Here is a 21,744-nt window from a genome sequence, read left to right as displayed (position 1 = left end):
TACTTTTCTGGGAAATTGGCACCTGGAAACTGGGTACCATTCAGTGTATATAATACATAGCAGAAACAGCATACAGCTTATATGACCTCAACAGCTTGATAGTTGTTATATACTGAAGTCTCCATCTTTACCAGAAAGGCTCATCCAGACTCTGCTACACTTTGCTGTGAAGGAAAGGTTAGTTTGCTGTTATTTTTTGTATTTCTGTATTGCCTTTCTATATTTTGAATACTGTAGTTTGTTTTCTTTATCTTGTGTTTTGCTTGCATTCTGTTCTAACAGCATATTAAAACTTCAAAAGAGACCACAGCTCTCTCTGTTCTGAGTCAGGCAGATTTTTTTCCCTCCTTCCCACCCAAAATACCACTGTCTTTCTAGTTGCCCGCCTCTTATGTTAATCTGACCATATATCTAATTTCTCTCTACTTTCACTGGCTTATGTGAGTAATCACAAAACCATCACTTTTGAAATCCCACCCCTTCAATTATTTAAATTTATTGGCCATCCTACAGTATTTCATAGCACCAAAATACAAAAGTAACCACCCCTTTCAGTCCATCTTACTGTTTTAAAAATAGTAACTCTCCACTAAACCTTAACTTTTTAAACAGGTAAAACTCAAGTTACCTACTTTCATATCTAACTTCTCTAGTGCACACTGCAGAGTGCATTCTTTTCAATCTTACCTTTAAGCATCCCTGTTACTAGCACTTTCTCTAATACCTAAAAAGATCATCTCTACTTGACTCCAAGTAGACTTTTCTCTATCTGTTAAACCTAGCACTTGCTCCTATAGTACTTATTACCTTGATACGGCACTCTTATAGATAGCACCCCAAAAGGCAAACCCCATTTCTCGGTCACCCACGTCCCCGGAATCTCTTTTAAAGTTTTTTGTCTAGTCCTTCTAGCATGTCGAGGGATCAGTTGCTAGTGTCCTCTCCTGCTCAGCTGGTGAACCTGGGAATATTGAGGCAATGTTACAATTGCCTCATGTACACAGACAACCCTCTCCACCTCCCACAAAACACAAATACATAGATGCAACTATAAACTGGAGGCTGAGCTCTCTCAACATAGGACTGGCAAGACCAGTCAGGAGGAGAAGGTTACCACACACACTATAGACCCAGTCTCACATAGTACCATCACAACCTCAAATCATACACATAAACACACAAAGACATACTCGGCGGCTCTGATCAAAAATCTACCAAAACAGCAGAGGCCACCAAAGCAGACACCCAAACAACCACCACCTCAGAACACAACACCTGCAACACATAGACCTCACAGTCAGAGTGTCAAACAGTCACAGCCCTTAAGGCCAAACACAATGCCGGACACACTAGTCATTGGTGACTCCATAGTCAGACACACTGACGTCCGCCACCAGACTGAGTAAGGAGAAGGTCACAGTAAGCTGCCTGTCGGGCTAGAATCCGCCACATAACGCAAGCACTCAGGTCTCTCAACAGCAGGTACAAATACGACTCAGTCATTGTCCACGCTGGTGTGACTACATGAAAAGAGACATTGAGGAGCTCTCTGATTATGTAGCCCAGGCAGGTATGACCCTGACCTTGAGCAGTATCCTACCTTCACCAAGAATGATGCCACAATACAGAGATAAGATGATCAGCTTTAACAATTGGCTTAAACTCTGGTGTCATTCAAAGGGGATCCAATGTCTGTCTGCCTGGGATGACATGCTGGACAAGCCACGCTGGCTTGCACCTGTCACCCTGGGATCGATGTTGGCAAAGGCTCTTGCCACCCCATAGTGCCTTTTTAGGCAAGGCTCAAATTCTAAACCTACCACCCTAGAACACAAAAAGGAAAAAACTAAGGGTAATGCTGCTCAATGCCAGAAGTCTAAATCTCAAAATGCACGCTCGAGGCCCTTCTCAGTATGGAGAACATCGATGTCTGTGCAGTGACAGAAACCTGGTTCAAGGCTCCTGAGAGCACCCCAGCACTATCAGGTTTTACCTCTTATCATGCCCCAAAATCCGGACAATACCAAGAAAGGAGGTGGGGTATCCATATTCATCAAAGACACCCACACCTCAAGACTGGTGGCAACGCCGATGCATCGGAGACCATCCAGGTGCAATTAACCATAGGCAAGACTGCTCTACAAATTGTAGCATGTTACAGGCCACCCTCACAAACTCAGGAACCTCACATGGCCTTCCTGAAAACACTAGAGGGATAAATGTATCACCAAACACCATCATACTAGGTGACTTCAATTACCCTAATATAGACTGGGAACACTACTCCTCAAGCCCGAACACCTTCCAAAAGTTCCTGGAATTCATAAACTCAAATGCCATGGAACAACTAGTCACCATCCCCACAAGAGGAGAAAACATACTTGATCTCATCATCACGAACATGGGAGCACAATGTTCAACACCGAAGTATACCCTCACTGGTGAGATCAGATCACAAACTAATCTCGCTGGAGGTCCTCATCCCACCCCACCTGAAATAAAAAGACCACAGTAAAGAACTCACACTTCTAAAGACTAGTGTGGTCTCCTTTAAGGCCCCGAGCCGGCAGAAAACAGTACTCAAGCCGCTGAATCACTTACAAATGCCTTCTACCAGCACCTGCAGGACTGCATGGATAAGGCAATCCCAAGCAAAACAAAGACTCTTTGTACCAAATCCAGTCTGGTGGACCCCAGCCATAAACAAACTCTACAACAAAAGGAGGAAGCTACTACAAGATAGAGCAAAATCCTTAAAAGGTAAGACACCCTTGATCACTATAAGTAAAAACTAAGAGCTCTCATAAAATCATCCAAAGCAAATTTTGAGAGAAAAATAGCTAAAGACTCAAAAGACAATCATAAGGCCTTCTTTAGCTATAAAGGAAACCTGGGAGGTAACTCCCAGATATGCTCAGAACTAGTTCAAAATGATGTGAAGATTACTGATTATGACATTGCCAACATACTGGCCGACAGGTTCAGTGCAAACTTCTCCACCCCCAAAAGGAGAGATATCTATACCTTGCAGCCCCCCAAACATCTCCAACGCCCAAGTGAGAACTGCTCTCTCCAAAGCAAAACACAGCATCCATGGGACCTGATGGTGTCCCCGCTGTGTGCTCCCACACTCAACGACGGAATTAAACCCACAGCTAGGACAGCTGTTTAATCATAGTTTTACCTCTGGATAACTGCAACTGTGGTCCCACTTCACAAAGGCGGTGCCTCCACCGACCCTGGAAATTACCGCCCATTAGCTTGACAAGCCTTATCTGCAAAGCCATGGAGAGGATCATAATGGACCTCATAAATAAAGACATAGGAATTTGCAGACTTTGGATCCATCCCAGTTTGGCTTTGTCAAAGGCAGATCATGCCTTCTAAACTTGGTTGACTTTTTCAAACAGTCACCAAAGCCATTGATGAAAGGCAGTCCATACAGCCTACCTCGATCTGGCGAGGCTGGATACAATACCCCACTCGGGTATCATTGAAAACTCATCAGCTTAAATGTTAACCCATACATCACAAGATGGGTTGCAAACTGGCTGAGTGACAGAACCCACAGGGTCAGAGTTGCTGGCGCCATGTCAGACTCAAAGCCTGTCACAAGTGGTGTACCACAGGGCTCAGTCCTGGCACTTGTTTGGCATCTACTTTTCCAAGTACAAGCAAACACAGGAGGGTTAGGGCTGACAAAGTTTGCAGATGACTGCAAACTGGGTGCCATAGTAGAAAACACATCTGACACAGATATCCTTCAGAAGGGTCTCACAGAAACGGATAACTGGTGCCAGAGCCATGGCCTAAAGTTAAATGCCAAAAATGCATAGTCATACCCTTCGGAAAAACAAGGTTACCCCTAGCTACCAAATAGGTGGCAATCAACTGAGCACAGAAGAAGTTATCAGGGACCTGGGGACCCAGGTTGATAGTAGTCTGTCATTCGACACCCATGTAGCTAAAGTAGTTAGGAAGACCTTCTACATTGCCCACCTTATCATGAAGGGATTCTCATCTAGATCAAGGAGGTCATAGTCTCCCTATACTCATCACTCATCAGACCAATGATTGAGTACAATGCCCCATTCGGAATGTATCTGACCCGACACTTGCAGCAGCTGGAGAGGCCAAAAGTTCCTCACCAAAAGGATAAAGGGTCTCAAACATCTGTCCTATGCTGCCCGACTGAAAGAACTCCAGCTCTATTCAAACATACAAGGCCATGTCAAACCCAGATTTGATGAATATGCTTCACCTCAAAAATCTAGATCTGTCAGAGTCACAACTATTAATAGGACGTGCTGGAGGGATAGATTCATCACCCAAAGACTCCCTATGCTGTGGAATAAAATCCCGGTATATGTGAGGCAGAGCACCTCGCTGGCCTTGTTCAAGATAAATCTTGACCAATGGATGGGAGATCGCAGATATACCCCAGGGATTACCTCAGTGTCACTGCTCAACAGAGGCACAGCAAAATAATGGGTATAGTTCCCCATACTAAAGGGGTGGCGTAAGCCACAAAACTATGGGCTAGGCTTGTAAATGCCCTCGGGCAGATAGCCTAGTATGAACCTATGAACCTATGAACCTATGCAGTATGTAAACATTCTAAAGAGAAAAGTAAGGGTTTGGGGTAGAAATGGCAGCTTACACAACATTCTTCTTTACTGATGATCTAGTGAAAATGTACTTTTATACTGGTAGAGACTACAATGCAGAAATGCATCTCCTTATTGCTATGTGTCCATCACATATTTTGCTATCTGTCTGTGCAGCAGCACAATGTATTAACAAAGAAGGTCTACATTAGCTGAGAGCAACTTACTACCAGTGATAATGCAGCTTCACTTTTGGCTCAGTGCTACCTTATCACGTAGATTCCTCAGGAACTGCATGCTTTACACAAGAGCAAATGGTAATGAGTGTCAGGAAGGCAATCTAATTCAATTCATACATATGAAATCTGACAGACTTTAATGCAAAAGAAGAGTGCAATGCATCAAAACTAATACTCAAATAAAAAGCATGCAAAAGATGTCAGTAGCTCCTTTTAACAATGTCCACTGAACTTAGCTCACGGTGACCTATCTAATCATAATATTTATATTTTAATGAAAATAGAAGCCTAAACCATCCCCAGGCAACGTGACTCTGAGTTTTATCCATTATGCCTTCCTTCACTTCTAGTTAAATTTGTGTCTATGACTTATTTCCTAGATCCATTTGAAAAATCTAAATTCTATCATTAAGGTTGTCTCAACAGACGATTTTTGGAGTAGGACAAATTATAAAATAACATTAACTACTTGGAATGATACAGGGCCCTAGTACAGCATAGTCAACATATACAAATTTGTTTTATTTCTAAACATAATTTTCCGTTTAAGCACATCCCTGTCATGAGGGTCACTCCTGTGGACACATACTTGCCTCCAAGTAGCTGCAAAACAATGAAAACCACAAGCTATGTTCTAACTTACTCATAAAAACAGCTTTCATGGTCTTTCCAAGGGTCATCATCCTCTTCCCATTTGAAAAAATATTTACCACAGCAGAAGCAACTCACAACATCATCTTTACCTGGAAATCAAAAAAGCAAAGTGAATCATCCATTCTACAGATTGCAACAAATGATGCTGCTAATTGCCTATCTGTGTGTTTCTGTCTCATTAATGTAAATAAGAGGCAGCAATGGGTAATATTCAACAACATATACAAATATTACTATGCAGCTAAAACACCTATTCATCTGTCTGGCTCCATGTCTAACTTCAGGGAAAGTACTGTAAATGTCCCAGACAGTACTATATGTAATGAAATGATTCCTTTACCTATTTCAGGTTTATCACATTGTAGGATTGGAATTTCAGAGGAAGCAACGATGCAAACACATTTTGCAATATTTAAATCAAATAATTTTCTAGACTGAACATACCGAATAAGACATTTTATTTTATTGTATCTTGCATTTTGTTAATTAGCAAGCTTAAGGATACAAATTAACTGACATGCTCTGGCTCACACGGCAAGTAAGTGGGATCTGAAGGAATTCAAACCACGTCTTCAGCTCAGTATGCCTGATCCATAACTACAGTTTCACATTATCTTCTTCAGCTCAGTTATGTTTCCTAGAAGAGAACTTGAAAGATTACTCACCTTTCATATTTATTTTTATCATATTTTATCAATACCATATTTTATCATTTTTATGCCAATATATCTACATTTTTGCAGTCATCAGTAGGCAGTGTTTTCTAGTTGATCAGAACTGAGCTTTAATTCTATCACAGTCACATTAAAAGAACTCAGTGGTGTAGCTCATGTTTTAAATTTCATGCATACATGCTTGCTTTGAAATGACAGATGTCAAGCTGGAGCCTAGTCCAATACATTTTCATTTTGCTTGTTCTCTGGTGTTCAGCTTGCTCCCCCTGCAAAAACGAAGGAGAAAAAGTACTTGTAGTCATTCGCATACCACGACACGCCCTTTTCTCCTGTCAATCACTAAGGCTATGCCTAGTTGTATGAGACCGGCTTGCAAGGTACATAGATGATATAGTGTGTAAATTTTCTGTATTTGTAATCTGTTTAGAAGGGATGGAGAAAGGTGCAGTAATAAATGGTATCATAATTTTTACATACCACTCTTGCTTGTAATGGTATAAGTTTTGTTACGTGAAATATAATGTCCGACGTTTGGTTACGGACATAGTGTGTGCATTTAGAGAGGTAGTTAGTTATTTAGATATCTTCCGTTAGTGCTTTGATCCATTTTCAAAAATGTGAAGTTCGATCATTTAAAGTTTCAAGATTCTGAGTGTTCGGTATTTACGTCTCGAACTTATGAGGTTCGATATATTGACATTTCATGGTTTAAAAGTAGACCCCCCCACCACACACACACACACACACATATATATATATATATATATATATATATATATATATATATATAAATTAATAAATAAGATTATCATTACATGGGGTTTAAGTTCTCAGAGAAAAGAGCATAAACTTAGTTTTGTTACAATTAAAGTAGAGCTAGGAGTCAAGCGGCTGAGCCTACATGGCTCATAGGTATCTTGTAGTCATGTGTTCAAGTAGATTGATGAACTTATCCAATTTCCCAAAGCACTGTCTGATTAGGTGACTTGTTCAGAGTCACACAGTAGGCAAATATAGGCTGAGGGGATCAATCCCTGGACTACAGGAAGGATCTCATTAACAGCTCATAGTCTTAATCCTCTGTGCTGCCACAATGATACCAGAAGCTGTGTTGTAACATTCTAGCAATATTAGTTGAAACAGCAGTGCAGAGCAAGGTTGATTCACCACATACTGCACTAGCCTAGCACTGATATAATGTGCTGCCATGTTGTTAACATGAATAGTTAGGGCCAGAAGTCCAAATACACAACTCTAGGAAACTCCAAGGAATCTTGCCAATAGGGGATAAGAAAGGGCTTTCCTATCTAACTGCTTGAGTCCTGTCTTCATACAACTGGAAAACCACTTGACTACCTCAGACAAAACTCCACATATTTACAGCTTGTGCAGAAGGAAACAATGTTAATGATGTCAGAATATTTGATAACTCTAGTACTAATGGCCTGACATCCTCATCTAGGCTGATGTTACTCTGCAGATATTCATTAACATCAAGCTGAGCTGAATATTTCACATGAGCAGATAAAATCTCCACTGTGTTTATTATAAAAAGTGAACTATATCTAAAATATTAGCTAGCTGAGGTTTAAGTTATGTGATACCGGCTTGGGTCTTCAGTCTTCAATAAAGTGTCAAACTGGCGGCAGCTCCTGTGTGTGCATCTTCACTTAGCTATAATTTTACATTTTCCTTGCAGATCTGACATGTCAGATGTAAAGGCATTTAGTTAACATCAGTTACTGCACTTTTTATTATTTTAACTTTGGTTAGCTACATTATTTCTGTTGCCATGTTTTTCCTGCTAAGGCCTGTTATTGGATGTGATTGAAGGTTATGTCAGCATGAAAATGAAAGATTTGAGAAGCAAGCCATTCATTGCACTACCTCTGGTATTAGCCTAATTTTTCATATTTTGACAAAAATGTTACATTATAAATTTGTTTTACTGCACAGCCAGTTACAAATCTTACTCTTGCATTTTTTACACAGCTTCATTCATCACTGCATTGTCAACACAATTTTGCTTCATTTCCTCAGTTTTTGGCCTAAGAGCATGACCTTACAACTGCAAAGGTTTTGAAGCTGCAGAAAAGCCTCTTTGACAACTGAAGTCCTAGATTTAACATTTTGAACTAAATCTTACTGCACGTGGTCTAGGAACAAGCCTGGAAAAATCCAGTACAACATTTCTTCATGGCATAAAAGAAAACAGTAGTCAAAGTATTTGCTGAATTTACGTTTTGAAAGGAAGAGAGACAATTATCTTAAAAAGCAGATTGCAGACATTGTGAGGCAATGAAAACAAAACACATGCAAGACATTTTACTAAAAATTAGAGTCACTGATCTTAAGAATCAGAAATAATTACCTAATGAACAAAAGCTGATTTAATATTGGAGAAAGGTACAAACATGGACATCAAGATGACTTTCAAGTATGCAACTCAAAAGCATTGCAGGAGACAGGATAAGATAAGGATTCAGTGGCTAGTTTTAGGAAGTTGGCAGGTAGACTATCAGCTGCAAGGGTGATAGGTTTCAATTTTAGGAGGAGTTTTTTAATTGCAGAGGTGGAAACAGGAGAGAGGGCAAAGGAAGGAATGTTATCTGGACATTTAGTTGGGGTATGCTTCTGGTTGTTTTTGGATAGCTGGGTTGATAATGTCAGAATAGATTCAGTGAAATGGTGATTAAATTGGGAGGCTATGCTCTTGCTATCATCGGTGGAGCTAGGAGCTGGAGTGGTAGTTTTGCCTGGTTTTAGTAGGGAGTTGATAGTTTGCCAAAGTTTTTGAGAATGTTTTGAGTATTTGCTTTGGGCACCAAGAAATGATTTTGTTTATCAAGTTTGGTTTGTTTCCTGGCCTGCTTTCTAAGTTGTTGGTAGTTTTGTTTGGCTAGGGTAGTGTTATCTCTCTTCCAGATTTTCCGAGTCTTGTCTCCGGACTTTAGTAGGGCTCTTGTGTCCCTGCTTAGCCATGGTGCATAGTCAGTCTTAATTCTTACCTTCCTCATGGGTGCAACACTATTGAGGACATTGGTTTGCATTAGATATCTCCCTTTCTGAATGCTTATTAAGAAATCTAGAAATATATACTTTCCTGCATTAGGGGGAAGCATAGCACACCAAAAAAAGCTATATTTCATCACTGCTACTGAACCAGAAACTGTGTTGTACTATAAATACTCAGCACTGAAAAATGTTACTCTATAGCAGAAGCTTTTTTGAATCACTTTGTGACAACAGCTGGTAAAGACACTTGGTATTTGGGGCAATTTATTGAAACTAACGCAAATGGAATGAAAGAGGAACTGCATTATATGTACTGTGCTGAATCCTGCTAGGTTGATGTATATAATTCTTTTCTTTGCTTAGTTTTGTTTAAAATAAGCCAAATCATGCAAGCACTGTGCTTCTCAGACTTGAATTTCACAGAGTAGCTAAACAAGATTTTCTCCAGGATGGTGGATTATCTTTTATCTCAACCATCAAATGCTTCTTCTGCAGATGTCAATATTTCTGCTAAACTTAATGAACCTGTTTTCAGTTTGCCATCCATTCCTTACTGCAATATTACCAGCTTACCATTTTTAATGTAACATAGACAATTTATTCTTCAAGGGCAGCAGACACTGAATTTTAAACACTGAAATATAAAGTTGTTTGCTCGCAGCAACCTTTTCATTAGTTACAGATCTCTTTAATGTGGAATTATTCAGATGACTTTTACTTCTGCAGAGATTGCCCAGATTAACTTATATTGGTGGATTGTAATTACAGACGTTTGAGTGGCCTTTTATGGTTGAAATGTTCTGAATTGATCAGTTTTGTCATTATTAGTTCATATACTTTGTTTTATTGTTTACTGGAAAAAAGTTCAAAAAGTACAGTTTTGTACCTACCATAAATGTAGATGTTCGAAGATCCACATTGCTGCAGTCCTTACATATGGGTAGTCCGCTGTCCTCGGTCGGCCCGAATACCAAAGTATTAGGCTGACGTCGGTCATGGCGCTCAGAATTGACATCAGAGCGTCAGGGTACAAAAGCGCATGACCGACGTCATATCCTCAGTCTTTTCTTGCCCCAGATGTCAGAAGGCCCTAAAAACAAAGGCCATAACCAAATAACATAAACAACATCTAGCCACCTATGTGCAAACAGTATTTACAACCCAAACCAAACAACCACCCAAAACTACAGTGGGGAAGGAGGGAGGGTAAATTGGACTGCAGCAATGTGGATCTTCGAACATCTACATTTATGGTAGGTACAAAACTGTACTATGTTCTTCATCTCACATTGCTGCAGTCCTTACATATGGGTAGAATCCCAAAGCAGAGGGAAAGGGAGGTTGGCAAAATCATATAGCATTGGGAGCTGCCAAAATGCCCTGTAAAATTGCAGTGGCAAATCCAGCCCTAGATTTAGAATAAAGTGGAAGGTGGTAATGTTTTGAGAAAGTATGCACTGAACTCCAAGTAGCTGCTTCCAAAATATCTTTAGTAGCTACCCCCCTTAAAAAGGCTGTAGAAGTGGCAGTAGCCCTAGTGGAATGGGGCCTGATTCCAGCTCGAATCTCCTTACCATGATGGGAATAACAGAAAGCAATACAAAACCAATCCACTTTGAAATAGTTTGTTTTGTAACAGGTTTCCCTGAGAACCCAAAGCAAAAGAAACAAACAACTGCTGAGACTGCCTGAACCCTTTAGTTCTGCTCAAATAATAACGCAACTGCCTATGAATATCCAAGGTGTGCAAAATCTTTTCCCCTTTATTTTGGGGGTTTGCATAAAAAGTAGGCAAATGAATAGTTTGGTTTAAGGCCACACTAGAAACCACTTTAGGCATAAAGGTAGGAATTGTACGCAAAGATACCCTATCCTTATGAAAAATCAGGAAAGGCTCAACTGCCATAAGGGCCTGTAATTCAGAAACCCTTCTCGCAGAGGTAATGGCCAACAAAAAAGCAGTCTTCCATGATAAAAACTTCAATTCGGCAGTAGCTGCAGACTCAAAGGTTGTACAGTGAGTTTCTCCAACACAAAATTGAGATCCCAAGCAGGAGTAAGAGCTCTACGTGGGGGTCTTATGTTCTTTGCCCCTCTAAGAAATTGCTTAAACAAAGGATGAGAAAATAATGGAGGGTCACAGTCATAGTGAGCAGAAATGGCTGCAGCATGAACCTTTATAGAGGAGAAAGACAAACCCTTGTCCAATAACTCAGTAAGGTACTGAAGAGAAACACTTAAATCAGGTTTGGAAACATCAAAGTCCTTTGCTTTGCTCCAAATAAAAAACCTCCTCCATTTATCAGCGTACACTTTCCTTGTACTAGGCCTTCTGGCCTCCAAAATAACATTCAAAACTTGTTGTGGAAGTTGAGACCCTCCAGGGTCTAGAACAGAATATGCCAGGCTGTTAGATGCAGAGACTGAATTTTGGCATTGAGTAAGTGATTGACCTCCTGAGTCAAAAGGTGAGGAATCGAAGGCAAAGGCCATGGAGGCTCCCGTACCAAACTTCTCAGCAGTGGGTACCAGTGTTGTCGAGGCCAATCTGGAGCTATTAAAATCATGGATGGCTTGTCCTGTCTGACCTTCAAGAGTACCTTTGGGAGGAGAGGCAGAGGTGGAAAGGCATAGACATGAAGATTGCTCCAACTGAATGACAGAGCATCCACCCTCCAAGCTGTGTGATGAAACCTTTTTGTGCAAAACTTTGGCAACTGGTAGTTTAGTGGAGAAGCGAACAGATCTATGTCTGGAGTCCCCATAACACTGTCAACTTCGAAATACATGAGGATCCAATTTCCACTCGTGGGGATCCACTATCTGTCTGCTCAACACATCTGCTAAGGAGTTCTGTGCTCCTGGCAGAAACCTTGCCTGAAGATTTAGCTGTAAACTGAGAGCAGTCTCCCACAAAATCATTGCTTGCCTGCAAAGAGGGTATGAATGTGTTCCCCCTTGCTTGTTGATGTACCACATGACAGTTGTGTTGTCTGTTTGAATCAACACCTGTCCTGGGAGAAGTAAATCCTTGAAAGCCATCAATGCAAATTGGACTGCTAACATCTCCTTCAAGTTGATATGCAAATGTTGAAGTCTGGCAGGCCACGTGTCTTGTACCCATTTTCCATTGAGATGCGCTCCCCAAGCTTTGTCTGAGGCATCTGTCGTTAGAATCTGACTCGCCTATGGCCGGGTCACAGAGAGTCCCTTGTTTAGGTGACATTCCTGAGCCCACCACAAAAATTCCTTTTGAATGCAAGGTATTATTTGAATGACAGTGTCCAGATCTTGGCAGTGTTGTGTCCATACATTTTTGAGATACCATTGAAGCTTCCTCATATGCAGTTTGGCATTGGGAAGCACCAGAATACAAGATGCCATGAACCCCAAGGCTTGAAGGACTGTCCTTGCAGTCAGCCTGGACCGAAGAGACAATTGATGGAAGTAAAGAGAAAGATTCTTTTGTTTGTCCGGGGTCAAAAAGGCCATCTGGGCTGCTGTATTCAGTCTCACACCCAGAAAGCACATGTCCTGAGAGGGTACTAGACTGGACTTTGTTTCGTTCACAGAATACCCTAGGCATCTTAACACTGCCATCACATACTGCAGATGATGAAGAAGTTCGTCCTTGTCTTGAGCCAGAATCAGGCAATCGTCCAAATAAGGATAAATTTGAATTCCTCTCAACCTGAAGAAGGCTATCACTGGAGCCAGAACCTTTGTGAACACTCTGGGCGCAGTAGATAAGCCAAAGGGCAATGCAGAGAACTGATAATGAAAAGCCCCAGCCCGAAAACGCAGGTACTTTCTGCAACTGGGCCTGATAGGAACATGAAGATAAGCCTCTTTGAGATCCAGAGTTACCATCCAGTGATCTTTGCCCAGCAGAGGTAAAAGCTGTTGTAACGTCAACATTTTGAACTTTGGAATGTCCAGATATGTGTTGAGGATAGATAAATCCAAAATTGGTCTCCACGTGTTCCCTTTCTTTGGGACTAGAAACAGGCGAGAATAAAATCCTAGGCCCACTTCTGACAGAGGAACCGGTTGTACAGCTCCTATTTGAAGAAGTGAAGTAATCTGCTTGTGAGCCTCTAGCCTTTGCTGAGGAGGAACGTCTGGCATGCCTTTGAAAGGAGGCAAGGTATGGAAATAAAACTTGTAACCTTGGTGTATAATGTCCAGTACCCATTTGTCCTGGGTGATTAAAAGCCAGTTTTGTTTGAAGAGTGCCAGTCTTCCTCCCAAAGGTGCTGCCATGCAAGAAGAATCTGGCAGCTGAAAATGCAGGTCATTGGGCCTGTTTACGAAAGGACTGGCCCCTGCCCTCACCCGAAGATTGTGCAGGTGAACTCCATGTTCTAGGCCTGAAGGTACTCTGAGCTCTGCCCCTACCACGCCTAGATCTACCCCTAGATTGAGAATCAGAGGAAGGATACGTCCACCCCTTAGTAGGCCAATTTCTACTAAACTTTGGAGGCTGCACCTGCAAAAAATCTTTAACAGTCTGCATAGACTTAGCCTTGTCTTCCATTTTCTTCAAGACAGACTCCACAGGTGGACCAAACAACACTTCAGATTGTAAAGGAGCATCCAAAATCCTGGTCTTAACATGTTCTGACAAATTCTGATCCTTAAGCCAGGCGTGCCTGCGAAGAACTGAACCAGTGGCAGCCACCCTGGAAGAGGCCTGTAAAGCATCAAAACCACACTGTAAAGAATGCTTACCCACCTGTTCAGAAACATGTACCAAATCCTGTAATTCTTTACACTCTATGCCCTCTGCCAGAGCATCCACCTTAGATTTTAGTTGAGTAAGGAGAAAATTCTGATACTTCAACATATGAAACTGGCAATTCAAAGCCCTCATTGCTAAAGTAGAAGAGATATAAACCTTTTTACCCCATCTATCCAAAGCTCTAGCCTCTTTATCTAGAGGAACTGGATTTTTTACAACAGAGGCCCTGACACCTTTAGGTCCCTGGCCAACAGTTTCAGGATCTGCCCTAGGACTCTTATAGAGATATTTATGAGCTTCAGGCACCCTGTAATACCTATCCGGTTTAACTGGCGCAGGAGGAAGAGAATCAGGATTAAGGGAAGCCTCTGAGAACACATCTTGAACAACATCCAAAACAGGGGGTATAGCCAAGGGTCTATGCTGAGGTAAAAAAAAATTCCCTAAGCCTCTTCCGTGAATCAGAGAAATCCTGACCTTCCCACTTAAAATGTTCTCTCATAGAGTGAAGGGTTTCTGAAAAAGAAAAATCCTCTGGGGGAGAAGCAGAAGGAGTGGAATCCTCTGCATCAGAATCAGAATAAGGAGTGAAATCCTGCAAGTCTTCGGCCGAAGACTCTGAATCATCTGAGGCCTGATCCAAACTTTCCAACTCTGGCTCCACCCTAGGCCTCTTATCAGGAGGGGGCATAGAACCTCTAATCAGAGTAATCAAATCTTCTGCCATTTTAAGCATGTGCTTCTTAGGCACAGACCCTGCTGAACTAGGACTGACACCAGCAGAAGACAAACCTGGCCTGCCTTTGGAAGAAGCCTTAGAAACAGAAGGAGAAGGCCTGACCACCTTAGGAAGGGAAGGGAGAATAGTAACCTGAGAAGCCCCCTCAGCCTGACCTGCCTCCTGAGAGGCCACATCCTGTAAAATCAAAGTCTCCCCCTGAGACTCAAGTGAAGCCTCCGTCGGAACCACCGGTTCCACCGAAGCCTCTGAAGAACCGGCGTCCGGAACGGACGACTCATCCTGTCTGGGTTTTACAGCTTTGTCTTTGCGCTTCTTCGCGGTAGCGGGCGTCGGAGTATCCGACGGCATATTATAGTTACACCGCTTACCGAAGACCAGCCTAGCGCAATCTAACCTTCGTTTAATGGTGCGCTTATTAAACCTAGCACAAAAGCGACACCCGACTACGTCATGCTCAGGACCCAAACAAGGAATACAAAAAGAATGATAATCCCTATGCGGTATCTGTTTCCCACAAGAAATACAATTATTCACTTTTTCTGACATCCGGTAAATAACTGAGGCAAGAAAAAACCAAAATATTCCCCAACGGGGTACTTAGCCAACTTGGATTCGGTCTGAAACTCCGAACTCGAAAAATTTCAGAACGCCGAACGGCACTTGCAACGCTGCTTCTGCATCGGACCATGCGGCAATAAAGACTGAGGATATGACGTCGGTCATGCGCTTTTGTACCCTGACGCTCTGATGTCAGTTCTGAGCGCCATGACCAACGTCAGCCTAATACTTTGGTATTCGGGCCGACCGAGGACAGCGGACTACTCATATGTAAGGACTGCAGCAATGTGAGATGAAGAACATCTATACATTTAAAACACGCTCTAACAAGTGGTGCTGTATTATGCAAGGGATATCATTTAATTATTATATATTATAATTTACTACAATCAGGAAGATGAATCAAAGAACCTTTGCAAGGTCCTAAAAGTGTGTGCAAGAGGCATTTGATATGAAAACAGCCAAAGGTAAACAATCCACCACTGGCCAGATTCATTTTCTTTGAATTTGGGTTTCAATGCTGTTTCAGTGAATATGAGTTTCAGAGGCAGAAAAGTGTTAATGCTAAGTCTGTTTTCATTGTGAGACTATACTACTTTGTTTAGCAAATGTCTATCAGTGTTTGTGATATAAAATTTGAAATAAAAGTTTTAAATTAAATCCAAATATCTGTAATCATTGTAGAAGTAAAGCCGAAAACAGTATGCACACTCAGAGTTTTAAACAGTGTTTATGGAAACTGGGAAGAAATGGAGAAATAGCCAAGTAATGGGACACTGGAATGGCTGCATGGGAGGGGACAGGGGTACCAAAATTACATGCATTTAGCTTTCATGTACATGTCCAGAATTTTTGACATGAAAAGTTGGCAATGCTAATTTCTGACATCTACTGGGACTAAGTGTCACAGTTTAGCAACATATACAGAGTACAGTCCCCATTATGTTTTTTATATTTTTGATGAAATGGAAAAGTACAGTTGTGTACACTTACCATAAATGTAGATGTTCGAGTGTATTCACTGTTGCAGTCATTACATTTGGGTAATCTGCTGGCAGGTTGCCCTCAGTCGGCCAGAATAACAAAGTCTTGGGTCCTGCGCCGGTTGCTGTCTCCTCTTCCATGACGTCAGATCATCAGGGGTATAAAACATGCAGCCGACACCATTTTATTCAGTTTTTCTTGTCCCAGATGTCAGGTGCCCCACAAATGGGGAGCAAATATATATATATATATATATATATATATATATATATATATATAAAAGGAAATATATATATAAATGCACTTTTAGCAACATAAACTTTACCTTCATCTAAAAGCAAATACACCACAAAGGCTTTAGAATATAGTGAAGGAAAGAGAAGTTATAGAAAAGGGGGATGGCAGGTGGGTAACCCGGACTGCAACAGTGAATACACTCGAACATCTACATTTATGGTAAGTGTACACAACTGTACTATGTTCTTCATGTTTCACTGTTGCAGTCATTACATTTTGGTAGAATCCCAAAGCTGTGGATGGGAGGATGGAACTAGATAGCATTAGGAGTGGCTATAAGGCCCTGCAGAACTGCAGTGGAAAAGCCTGCCCTGGATTTGGAGAAGAGAGGCAAATGATAATGCTTTGTGAAGGTATGAACAGAGCTCCAAGTAGCAGCTTCTAGAATGTCTTTGGTTGGAACTCCTCTGAGAAAGGCTGCTGAGGTAGAGGCAGCCCTGGTGGAATGTGACCTGATCCTCCTGGGCGCAGGTTTACCATGATGCAAGTAGCAGAAACAAATGCAATGGCCTGTTCACTTAGAAATAGTCTGCTTTGATATAGCCTTCCCTTCTGATCCTGCAGCAAATGCTACCAGTAGTTGCTCAGACTTTCTTAGAGATTTGGTCCTGTTTAAGTAGAATCTTAGTTGTCTTTGTACGTCCAATGAATGCAGAATCCGCTCCCCCTTCTTCTGCAGATTTGGGTAAAATGTTGGCAAGTGAATTATTTGGTTAAGAGCCACACTGGATACCACCTTAGGCATAAAAGAAGGATTGGTCCTGAGGGACACCCTGTCCGGGTAAAATGTAATAAAAGGCTCCACAGCCATGAGAGCCTGTAGTTCTGAAACCCTTCTTGTTGAAGTGATTGCCAAGTGGAAAGCTGTTTTGCAAGATAAAAATTTTATGTCCGCAGTAGCTGCTGGTTCAAAAGGAGACAGGGTAAGTTTTTCCAGCACAAAATTGAGGTCCCATGCAGGAGTTCGTGATCTTCTGGGAGGCCTTACATTTTTGGCCCCTCTAAGATACTGTTTAAGGAGAGGATGAGAAAAGAGGGGAGGCTCTGTGTTATAATGAGCTGAGATGGCAGAGGCATGGATTTTTTATTGAAGAAAAAGATAAGCCCTTGTCAAGCATCTCAGTCAAATATTGTAAAATCTGAGGGATATTTGGATTTGCTGTGTCCGTTCCTTGTGCTTGGTTCCAAACACAGAATCTCTTCCATTTATCAGCATAAGATTTTATAGTACTAGGCCTTCTGGCATCCAAAATGACATCCATCACAGATTTACTGAGAGGTGTTGTTTGAATAATTAAATGATCAGCCATGCTGCAAGGCTCAGAGTTTGGAGCTGAGTGTGCAGAATTTGAGTGTTCTGCTGAGACAGTAGATGAGGTATTTGAGGCAAGTACCAAGGAGGGAGTTGAGACATAGTCCTTAGAATTGGGTACCAGTGCTGGTGAAGCCAGTCTGGAGCAATTAGGATCATTTTTGGTTTTTCCTGTCTGACCTTTAGTAAGACCTTGGAGAGAAGAGGCAGAGGGGGAAAGGCATAGACTGATAGGTTTTTCCAACTGAAGGATAGGGCATCCACTTTCTATGCTTGTCTGTGATAAGTCCTTGTGCAGAATTTGTCCAGCTGATAATTTTGGGGAGAGGCAAATAGATCTATGTCTGGGCTCCCCCATTTCTGTGTTAACATGCTGAAGGTTTGTGGATCCAGTTTTCACTCGTGCGGGTTCATAAGATTTCTGCTTAGATCATCTGCCAGAGTATTTTGTTTTCCTGGCAGGAATTGAGCTTGAAGATATATTTGGTAAGTCAAAGCTGTGTTACACAATGCCATGGCTACTCTGCAAAGGGGATAGGAATGTGTACCCCCTGCTTGTTTATGTACCACATAACCGTGGTGTTGTCCATCTTTATCAGTAGTTGTCCTGGATGAAGTAAGTCCTTGAATGCTGTCAGAGCATTCTGAACAGCTAGCATCTCTTTCTGGTTGATATGCAGATGCATTTGTTTTGGGCTCCATTTGCCCTGAATGCATCTCCCCGCCAGGTGGGCCCCCCAAGCATAGTCTGATGTGTCTGTAGTTAGGGTTTGGGTGGGAGGGGGTAGAGTGAATGACAGTCCCTTGTTTTGGTGACATGTCTCTGTCCACCAAAGAAACTCCTGTTGTAGGCAAGGAATGAGAGGAATCATTGTTTCCAGACTGTGACAATGATGACTCCATAAACTTTTTAGGTACCATTGAAGTTTCCTCATATGCAGTCTTGCATATGGAATTAGTAGAATGCAGGATGCCATGAACCCCAAAGCCTGCAGAATTTTTCTTGCAGATAACTGGGGATTTTGTTGCCATTTGTTTGAAGTATGTTGTCAGTTGCCGTTGTTTGTCTGGTGTAAGGTAAGCCATCTAGGCAGTTGTATTCAAGCTTGCACCCAGGAATGTAATTATTTGAGAGGGTACCAGTTGGGATTTCTTTTCATTTATTGTGTACCCTAGGCATGCTAGAAGCCTTTTTACAAATGCCAGATGTTGAAGAAGAGTGTCCTTGTTCTCTGCTTGAATGAGACAGTCGTCCAGATAAGGATAAATGTGTATGCTTCTTTGTCTGCAGAATGCAATTACTGGTGCCAGGCACTTTGTAAAGACCCTGGGTGCAGTAGATAAGCCAAATGGCAGTGCAGAAAATTGGTAATGCAAAAAACCTGCCTTGAGGAGGTATCTTCTGCACGATTCCCTTATTGGGATATGCAGGTATGCCTCTTTTAAGTCTAGAGTCACTAACTAGGCATTCCTGCCCAGCATAGGCAGTAGCTGTTGTAAAGTCAGCATTTTGAATTTTGGAATGTATTCAAAATCGATAAGTCCAGTATTGGATGCCAGGCATTGTCTTTTCTGGGTACCAGGAAAAGTCTTGAATAAAAACCTTGTCCTTTTTCCTTTTCTGGTACTGGGTGAATAGCCCCCATATCCACGAGGGACATAACTTGTTTCTGAGCCTCTGCCCATTGATTTTGTGGCAGATCTGGCCAACCATTTGGAATTGGCAAAGTATGGAAATGAAATCTGTACCCCTGGGATACTATGTTTAATACCCACTTGTCCTGGGTAACTAACTGCCAATTTTGGGCATGAAGTGCTAATTTCCCCCCCATGGGGGCTGCCAAAAGATAAGTGCTTGGTGAAGGTAGAGGGAAGTCATTGAGACTGCTTACTGACTGCTTACTGTAGCACAACCCTAGAGTAAGCATTCATTGAGACTGCTTACTGTAGGGTTGTGCTTTGTTTCCTCCAGATTTGGAGGTGGAGGCACCCCATTGCTTTGACCTGTAAGAACCCTGTAATTGGTATCTAGAGCCTTTTGTGCACCAGGATTTGCCTTGAGAGGCTCTGTTGGACACAGGAAAGGACCAATTTTTAGTAGGCCAGTGCCTACTGAACCTGGATGGCAGCATTTGTAAGAAATCTTTTACAGTTTGCATAGATTTAGCTTTGTCTTCCATTTTCTTTAAAACCTCTTCTGCCTTATTACCAAACAGAGTATCATGCTACAAGGGGGCATCCAACAATTTAGCTTTAACATGATCAGGCAGATTTTGCTCCCTGAGCCAGGCATGCCTTCTAATCACAGATCCAGTAACTGCGGCCCTACAAGAGGCCTCCAAGGAATCAAAACCACATTGCAAAGTATGCTTTCCAACCTGTTCTGCTGAATGCAATAATTCCTGTAATTCTTTATTTTCCACACAATCAGAAATCAACATAATTTTCTGTTTCAATAAGCCCATAACATGCTGCTGATATTTAAGCATATGAAACTGGCAGTTTAAGGCCCTAATTGCCAAGGTTGCAGACGTATAAACCTTCTTTCCACATCTATACAGCGCCCTGGAATCTCTATCAGAGGGGGTAGGATTTTTGGCTGTAGAGGCCTTTAAACCTTTGGGACCCTGTGAGATAGTCTCAGGATCAGCAGCTGGATTTTTGAATAGAAATTTGTGGGAGTCAGGAACATTGTAATATCTGTCTGGCTTACTAGGAGCTGGAGGTAGGGAATCAGGAGCCATGCTTGATTTCGAAAACACATCATCAACAATGTCTAATACAGGAGGTATTGCCAAAGGCCTATGCTGAGGAAGAAGAAGGAAATCCCTAAGCCTCTTTTTTGATTCAGAGAAATCCTGACTCTCCCAATGAAAATGTTCCCTTAAAGTATGCAAGGTTTCTCCAAAAGAATAATCCTCAGGAGGAGATGCAGATGGGATGGATTCTTCTGCACCAGAATCCTCACAGGGTGGAATAGAAAATCCCTGATCAGAAGAGGAATCAGAAGAAATGGAAACCTGATCTGAAGATTCATAATCAGTGTCTTGCCTAGACCTCTTAGCGGGGGGGGGGGGGTTGGGAAGCCCTGATCAAGGTAATTAAGTCCTCAGCCATTTTGATCATCTGTTTTTTAGGCATAGGGGCCTGAGCACGTGGCTCATGCGTCGGTTTGTTAGACATAGAAGATGTTTTTGATCTTGTTTTTGAGGCTGGCGTTGGTCTTATATAAAAATGTTGAGGCCTGAAAACACCCTGCCTGCTCAGCGGCTCCGGACCCATCCAAGGGAGAGACATCTGCAGGTTCAATACTTTGAGAATCTCGCGGCATACCGGACTCCGCATGGGTCTTGGTAGAGGCCTGCGACTCAAAAGTAGCAGGTATCAGGGGCTGCAAAAGCGCCTCACTGAGTACCGGTGAACCGGCGACTGGCTTAGTAGAAAATTCGTCATCGGTTTTGGACCTCGACGGTCTGTCTCTGTCTTTTTCTTTGCATTTTTTGTGAACTCCGGTAGTCGGATTGCTAACCAACGACATTTCAGGGTAATTAAATCTGGATCCAAAATATTTAGAAGCAAAAATATACCGACACTTAATAGTGCGTTTCTTAAATCTAGCACAAAATTGACAGCAAGGCATGTTATGATTTGGGCCTAGGCAAGGAATACAGTACAAATGAAAATCCTTATGAGGTATTTGCTTCCCACAAGTAATGCAATTATTAACTTTTACTGACATCGGTAAGGAGCAAGAAAATGTTTCCCCAATGGGGTACTTAGCTTTAGTTGAAGACTTCGGTTCTGAAACTCGAATGCGAAAATTTCAGGAGTCGGCCGACCGGCACTTGCGAACTGCTTCTGCTTCGGGCACCACGCGGCAAGAAAGACTGAATAAAATGGCATCGGCTGCATGTTTTATAC

General features: G+C 42.0%; 1 protein-coding gene across 1 annotated transcript in view; it reads right to left on the bottom strand.

The window, feature by feature from the left end:
* The window catches only part of LOC122795945 (baculoviral IAP repeat-containing protein 1-like), a 378,361-nt gene that overhangs the window by 211,333 nt on the left and 145,284 nt on the right, over positions 1-21,744 (bottom strand). Inside the window, exon 6 of the mRNA XM_044064428.1 lies at positions 5,490-5,589. Coding sequence (XP_043920363.1) covers positions 5,490-5,589 — 100 coding nt within the window. The remainder of the gene's footprint in view (positions 1-5,489; positions 5,590-21,744) is intronic.

The sequence above is a fragment of the Protopterus annectens genome, chromosome 2.part2 (assembly GCF_019279795.1).
Source record: "Protopterus annectens isolate FY-2018-M chromosome 2.part2, PAN1.0, whole genome shotgun sequence".
Classification (NCBI taxonomy): Eukaryota; Metazoa; Chordata; order Ceratodontiformes; family Protopteridae; genus Protopterus; species Protopterus annectens.
Note: the sequence above shows the minus strand (reverse complement) of the source record. Positions and strands in the feature narration are given on the sequence as shown.